This window comes from Arvicanthis niloticus, chromosome 9 (genome assembly GCF_011762505.2).
Source record: "Arvicanthis niloticus isolate mArvNil1 chromosome 9, mArvNil1.pat.X, whole genome shotgun sequence".
Taxonomy (NCBI): Eukaryota; Metazoa; Chordata; class Mammalia; order Rodentia; family Muridae; genus Arvicanthis; species Arvicanthis niloticus.
In genome coordinates, this window is record NC_047666.1 from 68956573 (window position 1) to 68974843 (window position 18271).

At 37.5% G+C, this 18271-nt stretch overlaps 3 protein-coding genes across 3 annotated transcripts; all 3 read right to left on the bottom strand.

The window, feature by feature from the left end:
- Window positions 1-3788: 3788 nt before the first annotated feature.
- On the bottom strand, window positions 3789-4688 carry LOC117715808 (taste receptor type 2 member 104-like). The gene has a single exon (XM_034512649.1). It carries the CDS (start codon window positions 4686-4688, stop codon window positions 3789-3791), a length of 900 nt encoding a protein of 299 aa, XP_034368540.1.
- Window positions 4689-10077: 5389 nt separating this feature from the next.
- Window positions 10078-11105, bottom strand: LOC117715616 (taste receptor type 2 member 105). Its single transcript, XM_034512516.2, has one exon. The coding sequence runs from the start codon at window positions 11103-11105 to the stop codon at window positions 10176-10178; it is 930 nt and encodes a 309-aa protein (XP_034368407.1). The 3' UTR covers window positions 10078-10175.
- Window positions 11106-13669: 2564 nt separating this feature from the next.
- On the bottom strand, window positions 13670-14599 carry LOC117715665 (taste receptor type 2 member 114-like). The gene has a single exon (XM_034512572.1). It carries the CDS (start codon window positions 14597-14599, stop codon window positions 13670-13672), a length of 930 nt encoding a protein of 309 aa, XP_034368463.1.
- Between the last annotated feature and the right edge of the window lie 3672 nt (window positions 14600-18271).

An 18271-nucleotide genomic window follows, 5' to 3' on the forward strand; every position in this document is an offset into this window, starting at 1 on the left:
TTAAAGTTTTTTTGATCCATTTTACTCTAATGATAGGGGTGATTTCTACAGATGTGCCCTATGTGATTTAGTTTAGTTTATCACACATTTGTGTCTACTCTGTCATGGGTGAATGTTCTTCATTGGCTTCAAGTTTGGAAAAAATCTAAGGGATTCAACTAACTTTTACTGATTCATAAAGAAAATCAACTTTTCGAGGCACTGATCGCTCTTTAAACTAGCCTGTTTAACTTGCAAGGAAATGTATAAGTTAAAAATCATTATCTGAGAGGATCTTTTAATGTGGTAGGAATGGAAGCTAAGAACATTTTGGTCAGCTGAGGCATGTTTTTATTTATTATTTATTAATTTATTTATTTAATTTTGTTTTCCTGGATATTTTCTTTGTTTACATTTCAAATGTTATCCCCTTTCTTGGTTTCCCCTCCAGAAACACCCTATCCCATCCCCCTTCTTCCTGCTTCTATGAGGATGCTCCCCCACCCACCCACTCACTCCCTCCTCCCTGCCTGGCATTACCTTACACTAGGGCATCGAGCTTTCACAGGACCAACAGCCTCTTCTTCCACTGATGCCCAACAAGACCATTCTCTGCTACATATTCTGCTAGAGCCATGGGTAGCTCCATGTGTACTCTTTGGTTACTGGTTTAGACCCTGGGAGGTCTAGGGGGGGTCTGTTTGGTTGATAATGTTCAGACTTTTCTCTAACTCTTCCATTGGGGACCCTGTGCTCAGCCCAATCATTGGCTGAGACCATCAATCAACCTCTGTATTTGTCAGGCTCAGGCAGAGCCTCTCTCAGGAGACAGCTATATCGGACTCCTGTCAACATGTACTTCTTGGCATCCACAATAGTGTCTGGGCTTGGTGACTGTATATGGGACAGATCCCCAGGTGGGGCACTCTCTGCATGGCCTTTCTTTCAGTCTCTGCTCCATATTTTGTCTCCATATTTGCTCCTGTGAATATTTTGTTCCCCCTTCTAAGAAGGACCAAAGCATCTACACGTTGGTCTTCCTTCTTCTTGAGCTTCATGTGGTCTGTGAATTGTACCTTGGGTATTCCGAGCCTTTGGAATACATGCCTCAGCTGACTAACCAAAATGTTCTTAGCTTCCATTCCTACCACATTAAAAGATCCTCTCAGATAATGATTTTTAACTTATACATTTCCTAACAAGTTAGACGAGCTAGCTTAAAGAGTGATCAGTACCTTGAAAAGTTGATTTTCTTTATGAATTAGTAGAAGTTAGTTGAATCTTTTAGATTTTTTCCAAACTTGAAGCTAATGTTCACTTATCAGTGAGTGCATACCATGTGTGTTCTTTTGTGACCTAACTCAGGATGATATTTTTCAGTTCCATCAATTTGCCTAAGAATTTCATGAAGTCATTGTTTTTAATACCTAAATTGTTTTTTATACCTGTTGTTTTTATTTTTATACCTATTGTTTTTAATACCTAATTGTGTAAATGTACCACATTTTCTGTATCCATTTCTTTGTTGAAGGACATCTGGGTTGTTTCCAGCTTCTGGCTATCATAAATAAGGCTGCTATGAACATAGTGGAACATATTTCATTGTTAGAGGCATTATAAAAATATCATTGTATGTTTATTTTTATAAGAACATTTTATGAAATCCTGCAATAGTTTTTTCATTATCACTTGGGAACAGTAAAGATTTAAAAAGTAAAATAGGGTCAGCTGTCTAGATAATGAGTGACTAAAGAGTCTTGAGGAAAACAAAAAGCAAACTAGTAAAATATGAGTATAACCCTGAAGTTGTCAACTTGTGAAAATATCAATTGACTCAAACATATCTAAGACATTTTAATTTGAAAAATGCCTGAGTTTATAAAGATGCATTGCCATGCCTCCCAAATACAGGATTTTCTTTACTTTTCCCCTTGCTTTTTCTATCTTCTTCTCAAGCCTTTTTTTTGGGTTTCAATTTATACTTGCTTATCTCCAGTGACACTTTCACAACTCCAAAGACCCAGTCCAGCCATTGTGCATATTATTAAATTATTGTTCTATTTAATTTTCATTATATTTTTATTGTACTGATACTTGCTTCTGTTCTATGTTTTCAAAATCTGGCAGTTTTATTCTTCAAAAATATTGGATGAAAGTATATAATTCATGTTTCATAATGCTTATTTTATATCTATTTTGCACAGTAAAAAACCTAAGCCAAGATAAATACAGACAACACAAGATAGACAGAAATTTTTGATCCATCTTTATGGTGACTCATTATACACATTCAAAAGTATTCATTACACAGGAGATTTTTACAAAATGGGAAATGAACTAATTGTAATATAATTGGTAGAAAAAGATTTGCTGCTCAATATGATTTCAGATGATCTTATCTGATGAATTTTGTTGAAACTGGTTAGTGGCATCAGATTTCTTTTGTAATTTTTATTAATTTATTATACAATATATTTTGGTTGTGTTTTTTCCCCCCTCCAACTCCACCAAGAACCTCTCAATCTCTTTACCCACCCAACCAGGGGATTTCTGTCTCTCTCCAAAACAGATATTTTTTTTTTGTTTGTTTCACTTTTATCTACATATACATTCTAAAACATGCTAATTAAAATATAAAACATTGCTTAAGAAACTTACATAGCAATGAATAAATCCTTTTATGTATAGGAGTATAAGTGACTGACCACTAAAACCAGTGTACTTTTGTAAGTTGTCAAGATAATACATTCACCTAGATCAGTGGTCTGGAAGATCTCATCTTCCTAATGCTGTGACCCTTTACTGCACTTCCTCATGTGCCGAACCCAGCCATAAAATCATTTTGTCGCTATTTCCTAACTTTAATTGTGTTACTGTTACAAATTGTAATGTAAATATCCAATATGTGCCGCCTGTGAAAGGCTTGTTCAGCTACCCAAGGGGTCAAGATTCTCAAGTTGAGAACTACTGATTTAGATTATTAGGTTGAACAAAAAAATTTTTATCTAAAAACAATAGACACATGTATTTGTGAGTATAAGTTTATATATATGAGTGTATGTATATGTATGCATGTGTGTGTGCATGCACTCACATGTATGTGTATGTGCACTCATGTGTATTAAAATCCTAAGTCAGAATGCTAAACTGCATGGATTTGCTCCTGGTTTTCTCTTTTTCTGTTTGTTTAGAAGCATAGTGAGACTGTGGCCTTTGGATCAGTTTCAGCAGAATCCTTCCTCAGATACCTTTGCTCCATGACTTGACTTCATCTGAAATCACTGTTTTTGATACACATGAAGACTAGTTTAGTAGTTCTGCAGTCTCTTCTTCCCATGATACCCTGTTTCCTCAGCTCTTTCCCACAGATTACATCTATTCTCGTGACTGTTCCACCACTCCAAGCATCTACTGTAACTAACTGGGAAAGGAAAAGTAACATCCAGACTTAACCTGGGAAAGGAAAAGTAACTATGTAAGAAGTAAAAGTTGTAGACACACAGAAGCATTCCTCTGGCTCCCCAGTTCCATGTACTAAATGTCAAGATTCATCATACATGTCTGCCTACCCCCACCCCCTTTGGTTTTTCCAATGAATGGAAAGTCAGTTGCATAAGGCTGAGGAGTCTTATTTCCAACGTTTGCTCTCACTATAAAGTCTTACCCTGGAGTAGCTGCAGTCACACCAGTTGCCAAAGCTTACAATGATGATTAACAATTCAAGTAAAAGACAGTGTGGGAGCATAGTGGGACTGGAAAGGATTCCCTTGCTGAGCTGTGCCAGAACATCCATTTCTCTGTTAAGTCTCTCAACATTTTAACCCCTGCAGTACCCTCACAGAGGCTTGCTTCAGCTCCGTGCTTGTTAGAATTAGGATAAAAGAGTGACAACAGGGATACATGGATGACAAAGTGAAGCCAAAAATAAAGAGAAGTTTATTTTCTGTGAGAAACAAGCATAATGTTTCTATGAAAACACCCATAAAATATAAAATAAAGAGGATAGTAAATGAAATTAAAATTTTTATGGCTTTCACGTGAGCTTCTGTGTTGAGATCTCTGAATCCTGATCCAAAGGATTGCATCCGCCTGCTGTGTCTCCGAAGGGAAATGGTTAACAGGAAACAAGCAATTAGGGCCACCATAAAGAGGGAAATGGGCCCCATATTGGAAAAAACATAGTTTATAAGTAACTCTCTTTTCTCCAGATGGATCAGCCAGGATGTGTTGCTCTGATGCATTTTAATATCTTTAATCACTTTCACAGCTAATGGAAAAGAAGCTAGCCATGTTATAATTAAGTATCCGACTAGAAAGACAAAAACTTTATCAGCCCTTCTCTTCAACCAGAGAAATATGTAGTGGGAAAAATGTGCTATCTTCAGGAAGTAAAAGATGCTCAGGCTCGTGGCAAAGCAGACGCTCAGGTGGTTAATAATGACCCATATATAATTCATGCAGTCAAGTAGATTGCTAGACATAAGCATGGACAAAAAGAAAACCTTTGTATATGCATCTAAAGTTATTATCCATATGGTAAAAATCCTGGAAATTGCCAAGCCAGTGTGAATAAAGCCAATCTTAGAGAGTTTCTTATTCCTGACCCAGTCTGCGCAGTTTACAAGTACAATAAATGCGTTCGCTAAAACTCCCAGCATAGCTTCACTAGTGGCAACAGAAAGGAGAATGCTTTCCAGTGTACTCAGCATCTCCGCCAATTTCCAAGACTGCTTCTGCTGGACCTGGTGTGAATCACCTGCTGCAGAATTGTTGCAAGTAGTAGCTACTTGCTGTAGAAGAGATATTTATCTTCTCCCCTTAAATAACGACTCCAGAGGAAATTAAGTGTGTGTGGTAGTAAAATGAGAAATAATGTTGCAGTGTTCACTCCTGTGGCTTCTGTAAGTTTCAGCTAGTCTACAGAATGTGTGTGGGCTTAATGTCCTCTTGCAATTTGCTAAGATGCAAATTGAAGTTTCTGTTTCATTGGTTTTTACTTGTCCCTCTGAGACTATTTTGCATTTAATGGGGGGAATTATATAGTAAGAGCATCATACATTTGTATATAAAATATAAAATACAAAAATCAATATTGCCTTTCACCTTTTAAGTATGAAAATGAGAAAGGAGATAGCTCTCTGTGATTTAAGAGCGGGTCCATTGTAATTATGAGATAGTACCTTAATACATGAAGAAAACAGGACAGTCAATCAATAGGCTACTAAGTAGAAGATTTCGAGCAAGAAACTGAAAAAAAAAATGACCACTTCCTTGACTGGAAGAACAATGCATAATCACCTCTCCAGTTTGACTGAGGATGCTTGTAAAGAAAATATGGAGTGCACACAGATTTGACTCTCAAAAAATGCACTCAAAGAATGATGAATCCAATAAAGATTAGTCTCTACCCAGTTCCTTCCTTAAGTCTTATGGGAGGCAACTGGGCAGGATGACAAAGTTGTATCCTCCTCTTGGGATGACCTATTCCCCTCAAGAACTTTCCTAATAAATTTGATTTGCTCTGCCTAGTCCTTGACTATCTTTCTTATCCTTGGTCTAAGACAGAGAACCCAGAAGTCAATGGCCCAGGACTAGTTTGATGATTTTGACCATCCGGCATCCTTTGTTCCCCGAGTTAAGCTCATGAGGGCCAAAAGAGCCTCCACTATACTCAAAGAATATATATAATTTACAGGTACTACATAGATTTGAAGCAGACTGGAGCAGGCTTAGAAAGGAGCTAACTATCTTCCTTCACTGTCTTTTAACTATATCCCCCTCCCCCCCGGATGTTTTGTTAGCAAATATTCAAAAGTACTCATTTTAATATTCTTTATCAATGCAAACTATTGACACTTCTCTAGCCATTTGCTAAAGACACATGCTGTAAATACTATCCTATATAAAATTCTCCTTGAAGCTAAAATTACCTCAGGCAAGGGGACATGCCACTCTGTAGTTGCACTGGCCCAGATATCACAATGGACCTAGGTGGCAGTGTAGGCTACCCATCAGCAAGGCTCTTGGAAGAAGCATGGCCCACAACATCAGCATAGTTTCAGGATGCAGCACAGACCACAGACATCTGTATTGCCATTGGTGTAGTGTGTAGTTTCTGCTAGCCTCCTTTAAGCTCTGGGCCAACTGATCTGCCAGCCCCACCCGGGTTCTCTCCAATCCACAGATGAAACATACACACATACATTAACTTAATTTTCAACCTAACTTATGGCTCAGTTGCTGGGTACTTCTAATCTCCCATGGCTATCATGCCCTTCATAGCTCAGCCCCCCCAAATCTGTCTTCAACTTTAATTGCTCAGTTACCTTCTCCTTGTTCAGCAATGCAAAACTACCCTCAGCTTTAGTTGTATTTCTAATCTCACACCTGGGGAAATGGCCTGTAGCCACCCTGCCCTGAGATCTCACATGGCCGAACACCTTTTCTCCCTCTGAAGCATGGTGAAAATCCTCCTCTCTCCTCTGTATCTTCTAGCTTGCCTGAGGGGACTTGGAAGTCCCGCCTCTTCTGCCCAGCTCATTAGCCACTAGCATCTTTATTGATGGATCAAGAACCAATTGGGGATCAGGACCTTAGCATCAGAACCACGCCCTACATTAGTGTCCTAGATTTATAAGTTTAATATGATTAAGATATGAAAATTTTTGTCACTTTATATCTTATTTTTATTTTATTTTTTTATCATTTTTTTTTTAAATCTCAAAACCTTTGACCATAAACCATTCAAAATGTAGCATGGGGAAGTTTAGAAGTAGGTAAGAAAAATTTCAAATTTAATTCTAAAGAAGGCCAAGACTGGAAACATACACAACCTTCCTTTATAAGTCAAGTTGGGAGGATACACTGAAAATATGAACTCAAGGGCCTACTATGCATAAAGTTCTAATGAAACCAGGTTCAACATGTAATTGGAAAATAAATGAGAGCCAAGTCAGCCTCCAGCAGGAAGACAGGGCACCAAACAAGAGAAGGGGCTGCCATCCAGCAGTTAAAACTCTGACCCATAATTGTTTCTGTTCAAAAGAACTTCAGGAATGGAAATAGAGAGGAGCCTGAGGAAAAGAAGGTCCAGCAACAGACCCAAAGTGGGATCCAGCTCAAGGGGAGGTCCCAAGACCTGACACTATTCCTGAGGCTATGGAGTGCTCACAGAACTATCATGCTGCCCTCTGGAAGACCCACAAGCAGCTGAAAGAGTCAGATGCAGGTATTTGCACCCAACCAATGGACAGAAGCTACTGACCCATGTGGTTGAATTAGGGAAAGGCTGAAAGAAGCTGAGGAGGAGGGCAACTCTGTAGGAGGAACAGCAGTCACAATTAATTTGGACCCCTGAGATCTCTCAAACACTGGACCACCAAAATGGCAGTATATACCAGGTGATATGAGGCTCCCAACACATATACAGCAGAGGACTGCTGGGTCTGTGTTCAATCAGAGAAGATGCACCTAACCCTCAGGAGACTGGAGGCCCCAGGGTGTTTAGAGGTCATGTGTGGTGGGGGGTGGGGAGTGGGAAAAGCTTCATGGAGACAGACAGTGGGTTGGGGATATGGGATGTGGAAGAGTCAGAGAGTGGAGGGGGGGGGAAGAAAATCTAGAGTCAATAAATAAATAAATAAATAAATAAATAAATTTTAAAAAGTATTACTGCATAGGAATTAAACTTTTTAAAAAAGATTTTATTTATTTTATGTATGTGAGTACACTGTCATTGTCTTCAGACACACCAGAAGAGGGTACCAGATCACATTACAGATGGTCGTGAGCCACCATGTGGTTGCTGGGAATTGAACTCAGCACCTCTGGAAGAGCAGTCAGTGCTCTTAACTGCTGAGCCATCTCTCCAGCCCAGAATTTCAGAATTTACAAAGCATTAAAAAAGAAAACCCAGGGCACCTGTACTCGTTATACAGAGATAAAGGACCTAGTTATCCAGTTTATACAAAAATGAAAGAAAAAAAGTTTCTATATTTCTTATAGCTATCACTGAACATCTATGAATCTGTCACTACATATCATATATCTATCTTAAAATTTACATAGAAACATTAAACATGTAGTTAAGTATTGCAAGGGTTTGTAATTAAGTGTTTTTAAAAACATTTTTAACATTTTGTTTCTAAGAATAGTATAATGGAAGCTGCCTTATTTTATAGTAAAAATCAAACTAATGATATAAATGGAAAAACCACCAATGAGACTTTTTAAAAATTTTATTTATTTTTGTATGTGAGCCCATACATACTGGTTAGAGAGTTAGACTCTCTTCAGCTCAAGAGTTTTTAGATGGTTTGCTCAGAACTAAACTAAGCAGTAGCTTTGTGTTGGGATACATGGCTCTAGGGTCTGATAGATCAAATAGACACTTCCTCTCCAAGGTCCCCTTGGTGTGTCCCTTAGCCTCTGCAGACTATGCTGGGAGCTCAGGAGTGATGATAAAAGTTTTCATTCTAAAATAAAAAAGGTTAAAAATTGATTATTGAGAAATCAACAGTTCAAACATGCCTGTGGATTTCTGGATATGAACAATAACATGTGTATATTTGTTCCAAACCCTTAACAGGACATTGTCTACTCCACTCAAGTCCTGGACTTGGTCCACTATTTTCCGCTCTGGCCAGACACTGTGTCTTTGGGTGTTTTCTTCAGGACAACCTCTCCTCAGCAATAATTTATATGTGGCTGCTTCATTTCTTTCTCTTCTTTTTTCTTTTTCTTTTTGAGACAGGGTTTCTCTGTGTAGCCCTGGTTGTTTCTGTAGACCAGGCTGGCCTTGAACTCAGAAATCCACCTGCCTCTGCCTCCTACGTGCTGGGATTAAAGGCATGTGCCACCACCACCCGGCATGGCTGCTTCATTTCAAGTCCTCCTGGGGTTGAACAGTAGGAAGACTTCTTTCTTCATGGTTTTTATTCATTCTCCACACATTGTCTGCTTCTCTAGATATTTGTCATAGAGCCACATCCACTCTTATAACCATTGTTGCTTCATTCAATATCTACTAGTAATAAACATTATGGAACTTAATAGATGAAATAAAGTAACTGTAAGTAGTAAAGGAAACACCCCTCTCTGTTCTTCAGTTTCAAGTGGTAGGTTCCTTTGTGAGTCTTTGAGAAAGGGTATTACTTGGTACTCTGGGGGAAATCAGGTTAATCACAATGAGTCTTGTTTCAGACATTTATTCTATCTGTAGAAGTTTTTACCTGGATTAGTCTGCAGATTGATGTTTTTCTTCTACCAAGTGTATGAGAATGATTTGGTAGGAAAGTGGTAGGAACCTGACTGAATAACCAAATTTTCACAAGGCATTAAAATCCTACCATAGAGTGAGATTCTAAGAGACATAGTCAGAATGGTTGCAGAAGATTTCAGTAAAGTTTAATACTACAGTTAAAAGTCAATAGAAATGGGCTAGCAAGAGAGATTGGCGGATAAAAATGATTGCTGTGCGTACCATGTGACATGAGTTCCATCTATGGGAAGCCTTGTTAAAAAGTTGTATGGAGTAGCATGCATTCTGTAATCCTAACACAGCTTCCATGAGAAAGGATGTTTAGACAGGTGAACTGGCTGAAAGTTCTTAGTTCAGCTAGTCTGGACTGTTAAAATGACAGCCACAATGAAAGACCCTACCCTAAGGTTAAAGGAGAGAACCAGTTCCTTGGCCTGTAAATATCCATGTTAAAAACACCACCAACAAATCTATTCCCTCTTACACATCCTAACCCCCCTCGCCCACCACACAAACACATACACACACAGACAGAGGGATATACACATACACACACAGAGATATACAAACACACACACATACACACACAGATAGAGAGTGATACATACACAAACACACACACAAAGATACACAAACACACACACAGATACACACACATACACACACAGACAGAGAGATACACACACATACACACAAATACACACAAACACATACACACACACAGAGATACACACAATCACACACAAACACATACATATACGGAGATACACACACACACACACACACACTCGAACATACATGTTCACATAGAATAAAAAATAAAAATAAAAGAGAAGTTTACATCTCCCCAAACACAATGCAAGAACACTGTACAAATGAAAAATACCTTCTATGATTTCTTCATTATTATTCCAGACTACCCATTTCTGTTCCAGAGTCATGTGGCCCTGAGATACTTTCCTTTCTCAGAGAACTTTAATCCCCGCAGTACCTTTACAAAGGCTTGCTTCAGCTGACTGTTTGTTAGAATTAGAATAAATGAATGACAGCAGGGATATGCAGATGCAGTTGTGAAACCAAAAATAAATAGCAGTTTGTTTTCTGGGATAAATATACATATAATTTCTATTGAAACACCTATAAAATATAAGATGAAAAGGATGATAAATGAAATTAAAAATTTTATGGCTTTCACGTGAGCTTCTGTATTGATGTCTCTGAATCCTGAAACATTAGACTGCATCTGCCTTCTGTGTCTCCAAAGTGAGATAATTAACAAAAAACAGGCAGTTAAGGTCATCATAAAGAGAGAAATAACTCCAATATTGATTAAAACATAGTTTATTGTGAATTGCATTTTCTCCCAGTATGCCTCCGAGGTCCTGTTTCTATGATTCATTTTATTGTTCTCCATCACCTTCACAAAAATTGAGAAAGAGATTATCCATGAAATTAGCAAACACCCCAACAGAAAGACAAAAACTTTATCAGTTCTCCTCTTTAACCAGAGAAATATGCAGTGGGAAAAATTTGCTATCTTCAGGAAATAGAAGATGCTGAGACTGGTGGCGAACCAGGTAGTCAGGTGATTCACAGTCATCCACATATAAGAGACAATTTCATTCAGAATGTTAGACAAATACTTACTTCGATAGAACAGTTTTGCATATGCATCTAAAGTTAATATCCATATAATAAAAATCCTGGAAGTTGCCAAGCCAATGAGAAGGAAGCCAATCTTAGAGAGCTTCTTGTTCTTGGCCCAGTTCATGCAGTTTACAGTTGCAATAAATGTGTTGCCTAAAACTCCCATACTGGCTTCAACAGTTGCAATAGAAAGGAGGATGCCTTCTGCTGCACTCAGCATCTCTGTAGGTCCCTAAGGTTGTATATGTTGAATCTACAGTAGATCTGCTGCAGAGTGTCCTCTATATTGTGTGATTGATAGATTTTTCCTTCTTTCCTTAAGTAAAGGATTTAAAAATAAAATAAAATATGTTGTTGGGGAATCTGAAGGTTTTTCACAGAGTTTTGTCCACTTGCCCTGTAAGACTTAATGTCTACAGAATGTGTGCAGAATAAATCTCTTGTAATTTTCTTATAAGCAAATGATGGTTTTCATTTCTTGTATTATAATTTCCCCTCTGATGCTATTTTGCATGGAATAAGTCTAGTAGTTGAGTAGAAGTGGCTGATATAAACAGGATGAAATTAAGCAACTGGAATAACAATTTTATGTTTTAAATATGAAATCATCATCTTGAGTTGTGCAAGGTAACAACACCTACCAGCTCCTCAAGAGGTGAAATATTGCACCACTTTAGCCAGGGAGTTAGAGATCACCTAGCTAAACCACAGCTCTTTTCTGAAGAAAAATAAATTCCATAACTGTAAAACTAAAAGGACAAAGAAAGAATGAAAATGAAGAGTGAGAAACCATTATAATTTTATTGTTTACATTTATAACCTGACTGTACAAATAAATGCTATAGAAGAAATATAACCACTTTAGAATATCGATTTAATGTTTAATTAAAATGTAAGCTCTTTTGTAGGTATGGTAAGTTTTAGAATAAAAAAAAGTTGTATCTGTGAATAATTGTACTTAGTAATAGGTTTCATAAAGATTTTTTAAATCAAGTATGTCATGATTTTAATATTTTCAAACTTCCACTACAATACTCTTCTTTTCTCTCTCCTTTCCTTTTCCTTTTCTGTTCATTTTTTATGTACTTTCATGTCTCAAATGTGTGTGTGTGCATATGTCTCTATTTATATACTTACACATACATTTTATCTATGTAAAATCTGTTATTTGGTTTGGCAGCACTTATTTTAAACTTGTTAAAATAATATATTAATCTTATGTTGGCTATATGGGTGCATAATAAAGATTTCCTCCCATTGTGTAGGCTACTTTCTTTGTTGGTTTTCATAGAGAGAAAATACTTAACATTTATTTTTCTGAGTCTGATCTATTTTGCTCCAGTTGCAGAAGGCATACTTCTTAACTAACCTATATGGCAGAATCAATTTCTGTTTTTTAAAAAATCTATTCTTCTCTTCATGGACATCAAGGCAGAATTTTTAACTTGGAAAGTATGAACAGTGTTGCAATAAACATAGTGTTTGAGCATCTTCGTGGTATCCCTGGGATGTGAAGTCAGTAGTGTAGCTAGGCCATATGGTAATTCTTTTTCACATTTCTGAAAATCATCTATTCTAATTCTGGTAATGGCCAGACTAAGTTACATTCCCATTAGCAGGGTAGAAGAACCCCGTTCTCCAATGTCTTTGTTAGCATTTATTGTAATTTTTGTTCACGATTACAGCCATTCTGACTGGGGTGAGAGGAAATTCCAAAATAATTTTAATTTGTATTTCCTATATAGCCAAGGGTGTTGAACAGTTTTTGAAATATTGATGGGCGTTTGTGTCTTTTTGAGAACTAGTTGTTCATCCCATTAGCCTATTTATTTATTGGGTTTGTTGGTATTTATTATTTTGTACTTGTCATACATAATGAATATTAATCCTGTGTTGAATATATGATTAGGCAATGAAGATTTCTTCCTATTCTTCAGGCTGTCTCGTCACTCAACTAGCTATTTTCTTTGCTGATTTATCTTGTTACTGGCTTAATTATACAGTGTTATCAGCAATATATAATTTTTTTCTTTTCCATGGAGGTCAGTATAAGTATCATCCTCAGTGTCCTGTGTCCTAAGATTGTCCTTTTTTCCTAAGCAAGGTCTTTTAAAATCTAGTGAGTAAGCAAGAATAATGGCAACAAACTGTTTATTTTAGGGGACTCCCTCCCTGTCCAATTTGTTTGATATTGTCACTGGCATTGATCAGTATGATCAATGCATTAATATTTTTTCTAGCTATTTATCAGAGTTAAATCCACTATTATAAGCATGCTACTATATCAAATACTTAATGTAACATGAATTTTGTGGTTTAGTAGTAAAAATAAAGGCAACTTTGTAAGCAATAAAAATGTACACAAATGTTTCATGTTCCAAATGTCCAGATTGATTATCACATTTTGTCTTGCTTTCCGTTTCTTTGAGTATTCTGATGAAAAGGAGTCAGTGGTACAGAAAAGCCAAAGGAATAACAATGAAGTGTTGTTTTGGAGGTTAGGTACACCATGAAATCTTTCTTTACATGGGATGGTCTATAGTTGATGTTTTTCCTTTGGAAAATGTACAGGAAGAGATGAAATAGTCAGGAGACTGACTGATCAAATGAACCCGTACATGGAATTAAAATCCCACCTGGGAGTGTGCTTCCTCGAGAGGCAGAAGAAGATTCCAACTGTGTTTGGTAATGATGCCAAATCAATAAAAGAACACAGTGCAAATGAAAGGATCCTCAGGGATTTTTCCGCTGACTATTCCAGATTGTTGTGACTATTCCAGGCTGTCATGTGCCTCTGAGTTCCTTTCCTTTCTCAGAACACTTTAATCCTTGCAGCATCCTTACAGAGCTTTGCTTCAGCCGACTGTTTGCTAGGATGAGGATAAAGGAGTGACAGCAGGGATAGATGAATGCAGTTGTCAAACCAAACATGAACAACAGGTTGCTTTCTGGAATTAACAGACAAATGACACTGATGGCAATGCCCATAAAATGCAGTATAAAAAGGATAATAAAAGATAATAAAACTTTTATTGTTTTCACATGAACTTCTGTGTTGAGATCTCTGAATCCTGATTCATTTGATTGCATCCTCCTGCTGTGTCTCCAAAGGGAAATGATTAAGAGAAAACATACAATTAACATTATCATAAAGAATAAAAATACTCCCCCATTAGTGAAAACATAGTTTATGATTAATTCATTTTTCTTCGTGTGGATCTGCCAAGATGTGTTCACATACAACATTTTATGATCTTTAACCATCTTCACAACTACTGGGAAAGAAAATAGACCTGACATAAGCAAGCACCCTACCAGGAAGAGAAAAACTATATTAATTCTTCTTTTTAACCAGAGAAATATGTAGTGGGAAAAAGTTGCTATCTTCAGAAAATAAAAAATACTGAGGCTGGTGGCAAACCAGACATTCACTTGACTGATAATTATCCACAGATAACTGATGAGTTCAACTATGGTGATAGGAGACAGCAATTGTGGTGAGAATATTTTTATGTATGCCTCTGTGGTTAAGAGCCCCACAAGGCACATTCTGGAAACTGCCAAGCCAGTGAGAATGAAGCCAATGCTAGAAAGCTTCTTGTTCCTGGTACAGTCCATGCAGTTCACAAGTGCAATGAATGTGTTCCCTACAATGCTCAGCACAGCCTCACTAGCTGCAACTGAAAGGAGGACACTTCCCACTGCACCCAGCATCTTTGAAGATCTTTAAAATGGCTTCTGCTGCAGCTGTTTAAGATGCCAGTCTATTGGCCGCTCAATAAAGGAGCGGTTTCATTCTCTTTCCTTAAAGGCTTAAATATATTTCAAAAATTATTTGTGGTAGAATCTGAAATGTCTTCATGGAGTTCTCTCCAGTTGCTCCAGTCTTAGCTTGTCTACAGGATGCTCCAGACTTGAATGCCTTGTTAATAGGCAAATGAGAGTTTTTGTTTTGTGTGTTTTCCTTGTCTCTGTGAGACTATTTTGCATTTGAAGAAGTGTCAGGTTATGAGGTCCTCCTAGGTCTGGGTCTGACTGCAGGAAAGGAAGAAAGTGAGGGGAGGGTGGGAAGCTGATGAGAGTTTGAGGAATGGCAGACTAAACAGACATACTTTGTTCACACTGGATGAAGGCTTTAGGGCAGATATATACCAGCAGGAACCCAAGCATGTTCTGGTACTCAAGGATCACACATAGGTGAGTAGCATATAGGCTGCATAGAGGTAGGCACACAAGTCCTGTACACAAATATCTATAGCCAATAAGGCAAAGGGGAGGCAAAGATGAGGCAAAAGTGACAAAAGTGGCACTCAGCCAAAAATAGGTATATAAAAGATTATTGTTCTCTTGGGTTTTCCCTACACATTTGATATCAGCTAATTTGTGTTGACGAATGCTGAATACCCATTTTAGTACTAGATTATCTAAGCATAAACTTGCTCTTAGATTTTTCTGTTTTCTAAAGACAGAAATGATAGAAAGCATGAAATCTAACATGGATTTTTGTCCTGCCCAGCAGGGCATTAAACAGGGGCCCGGGGAGTTCACCTGAAAAAGAGCGGGGGTGGGGTGGGTGGGGGTGGGGGGATACAGGCAAAGACACAAAGAATGGCGACCTGTCTATAGGCTGATCAAATCGCAATTTTTACTTTTTCACACAGGGGTTATATACAGAAAAAGGCAGGATGTGGGGGAAGGGGATGGCGCAGGAGTGTAAGTGTTCAGGGGGAGTACAGATATCTTCCAGAACAGGGTATCAGCTGGGTGAAGCTTCAGGGGACAGGTCGCTCTGACCCCATCTATGATTCACTTGTCCCTATCTAAGTTGGCATTATCCATCAAGGTTACTTATTTACAAGGTTTATGATTGAGACCTGGCAGCTTTCCAGTAAAGCTGCTGGTTTACAGTAGCTTCTAGCCATCTGTTTCAAGGTTTTTCCACAGAGACCCAAGACTTTGTGCTAGCAGGCTTGACTGATTCCAGGCCTTAAGTGTACAAGCAGAGATGCCCCTGACAGATTTTCATCTTTTAAGAAATCAAACTCAGTATCACTAGCTGGTCACAGTCACACTCTTAATTATATGCTCTCTGCTATGCTGGGATAGGGGCATCACTTGACACCCGCCTAGGTGACACAGTGCTAGCTGTGTTCTGGAAAAAATAACTCATAACTCCAAACAACAACAACAACAACAACAACAACAACAACAAACCCAACCAACCAACCAACCAACCAACCAAAGAAACAAAAACAAAACAGAAATAAAAGAGAAAAAGGTAAAATCATCATAATACTCATTTATAAACACAATTTAAATGCATAAATCAAATAGTATATAGAATTATATATGCAAACAAACTGGTACTACTACAATGATAATGGCAATGTACATATTCTATGTTGTAAGAGTATATTTGTTCTTTATTCTGTATAAAGTAATTATATACACACTCTGCTTGGCAGTTACTTTGTTCCGAGCTGAGGTTCAACTAGATATCATCAAAGGACTGGCAAAGGGGGAAAGCGAGATTCATTGGCAGTACTGTTTATAAACATGTCCCTTGCTACAGAGAGGAGAGGATAAGGAGAAAACTGTTGAGAGCAAAAGAAAGAGCTCTTACATCAAAGGAATAACCTGGTGGTTTATTCTGGACCAAGCATGAGTGACTGTGGTCTGGGAACAAAGATTTAGGTCTCCCTAAATAACACGTTCTTGGGAAAAGACCAATTTAAGACTTATTATAGTAACAGGACAAGGAAAATAATGGAAAACACACTTTTCAAGTATACTTTTTATTGCATAAACCAGATGGAGCCTATCTTAGGTCATTCTGACAACAAAGCCTTCCTTACCTATCATGGAATATGCATTATCAAAAGCAATGCACTGCTTAGGTGGGTAAGGCTCTGTGCAGATTCTTACCTATCCTTGGTTTGCTAGCCTGTTAAATTAATAACTCTGTCTGGGGGTCCATTTTCAGTTTCAAGTTATGTACTTTGACTGCCAGCCTGTTGATGTAGTTAGAGACAAGCTTTACATGTTGCTGCCTCCCAGAAACATACCTCACCACCAAAAATAGATATTACACTTGGGTAAAAGAATGGAAAAAAGTAATCCAAGAAAATGAAACCAAGAAATAAGCAAGGGTTGGTTATTTCTAACCAACCTAACAAAATAGACTCTAAATAAAAAAATAATCAAAAGAAATAAAGAAGGTCCCTTCATATTGATCAATGGACTGATCCATCAAGAAGATATTGCAGCCCTAAATATATATGCAACAAACTCTGGTACACTCAATTTTATAACATAATTGTTACAAGAGGAGATTTATTTTTTATTTTTTATTTTTTTATTAGATATTTTATTTACACTTCAGATTCCATCCCCTTTCCCCATCCCCCCCTTAGAAAACCCCTATCCCATGCCCCCTTTTCCTTTTTTCATTTATACATTGTTTTAAAATAATGTTAATCATAAGCGTTATAAGTTTGGAATTGTTCAATCAGAGGTGTAACCCACTGACCAACCTAGATATAACAACTATCTTTGATGGTGGAGATACATGAATATCTGCCTCCCTGTCTCCCCCCTCTTTCTCTCTTTCATCACCTAGCTTCTCCTCTCCTTCTTCTCCACAAGAGGAGATTTTTTTAATATTCTGAATATTAATCTCTTTTTCTTTCTTTCTTTCTTTCTTTCTTTCTTTCTTTCTTTTTTTTTTACATTCTGGAAGTTGTCTCTTCACTGATCAATGCAAATACTTATTTGTATATTTGGCCTTGTGTGCTTTGGGGATTTTTTTTAACTGTATTTTATCTTTTGAGATTTAATGTGTTTTTTCTTATAATCTTAGATTTTATTTAATTTTAATTGATTCTTTGTGAATTTTACATCCTGCACTCTCATCCTACACATTTCCTTGTTTCTTTATATCTACCTTCTGCCCTTGCAACTCTCCTTTTTTTTTTTTTTTGGTGTGGAAGCTGCAATTCGCCAGTGATATATTCTTTTGACCATACATCTTTTCTTGCAAATTATCATTTCAATGAGTCACTGGTCTAGTTCCAGGCCTCTGGCTTCTGGTATACTATCAATACTGGATTATCCCTGAGACTCCTCTTAGATATCTTGTAGCCCCTGTATCATGGAGGTCCTGCAGCTTTGGATCTATAGGATTTTTTTTTTTTTCATATGCTCCAGCAGTTTATAGATGAGGTAAATGTTTATGCGGGACATCTCAAAGCCCTGGATCTGGGCCTAGGTGGTAGCTGAGCTGGTCATCTACACCACTAGAGTGAGCTCCCCATTACTGGTCTGATTAGATCACCCAATGCTGTAGCTGGTAAGAAGCAGTACTGGTGTTTTCACTGTCATGCCCTC